Here is a 1,200-nt window from a genome sequence, read left to right as displayed (position 1 = left end):
CTCATCTCCTCTCCCTCCCTCCCCTCCCCTCCCCCTATACAAACCTGCAGAAAGGAGTCCCTGAGCGCCCCAAAAGCCGTGTAGCTCCCCGTCAGCGAGTGAGGCAGGATGGCCTGGGGCCCGCACAGACTGTCCTGGGGGTCCGCGCTGGGGCCTGGGGGGAGACAACACGCCGTGTCACTGTCTCACGCACTACACACTACAAACACATACACACAAAACACACACACACACACACACACACACACACACACACTACACAAAACACACACACACTACACACAAAACACACACATATACACACACACACTACACACAGCACACATACACATAAAATACACATACATACACACATAAAACACACACACCCTACACACATACACACACTACAGACTACACACATAAACACAAAACACACACACATACACCCAAAACACACACATACACACAACTATCTGATGTAACAACACACAACTATCTGATGTAACAACACACAACTATCCGATGTACCAACACACAACACACAACTATCTGATGTACCAACACACAACTATCCGATGTACCAACAAACAACTATCTGATGTACCAACACACAACTATCTGATGTACCAACACACAACTATCCGATGTACCAACACACAACTATCTGATGTACCAACACACAACTATCTGATGTACCAACACACAACACACAACTATCTGATGTACCAACACACAACACACAACTATCGGATGTACCAACACACAACACACAACTATCGGATGTACCAACACACAACTATCTGATGTACCAACACACAACCCACCTGCAGCCAGCGAGTCAGTCAGGCTAAAAGCACAAGAGCCCTGCAGCGTGAGCCCCACAGAGCCGTGCAGGCCGCCCCCACCAAACTGTACACTGAAGTCCTCGTCAAAGAAGTAGTCGTCCTGTGAGCTGCGCTGATCTGGCCCGTCACTCTCCGTCAGACTGCGACAGTCGGGGGAACACGACATGGCCGCCACCCCGCTCACCCGCACCACGGCTATGGGCACGGGCTCCGCAGGGGCCTCGCGACCTCCGACCTCTCCCTCCTCCCCACCGGTGTCGCCGACACTGCACATCTCGGACTCCCCACTACTGGGCACCGGATTCGAATCCAGCAGGTCGCGGCCCTCTGTCTGTGGGCCGGCTGGGCCATTCTGGCTGTGATCAGCAAGAGT

General features: G+C 52.4%; 1 protein-coding gene across 1 annotated transcript in view; it reads right to left on the bottom strand.

Moving 5' to 3' along the window:
* Positions 1-1,200, bottom strand: part of LOC101857276 (collagen alpha-1(II) chain) — a gene marked incomplete at its 5' end in the record, with an annotated part of 10,619 nt that extends 9,419 nt beyond the window's left edge. Inside the window, 1 exon segment of the mRNA XM_013087383.1 lies at positions 807-1,200. Coding sequence (XP_012942837.1) covers positions 807-1,200 — 394 coding nt within the window.

This window comes from Aplysia californica, unplaced genomic scaffold (genome assembly GCF_000002075.1).
Source record: "Aplysia californica isolate F4 #8 unplaced genomic scaffold, AplCal3.0 scaffold00582, whole genome shotgun sequence".
NCBI classification, from domain to species: domain Eukaryota; kingdom Metazoa; phylum Mollusca; class Gastropoda; order Aplysiida; family Aplysiidae; genus Aplysia; species Aplysia californica.
This window is presented reverse-complemented; position numbering and strand designations above follow the sequence as displayed.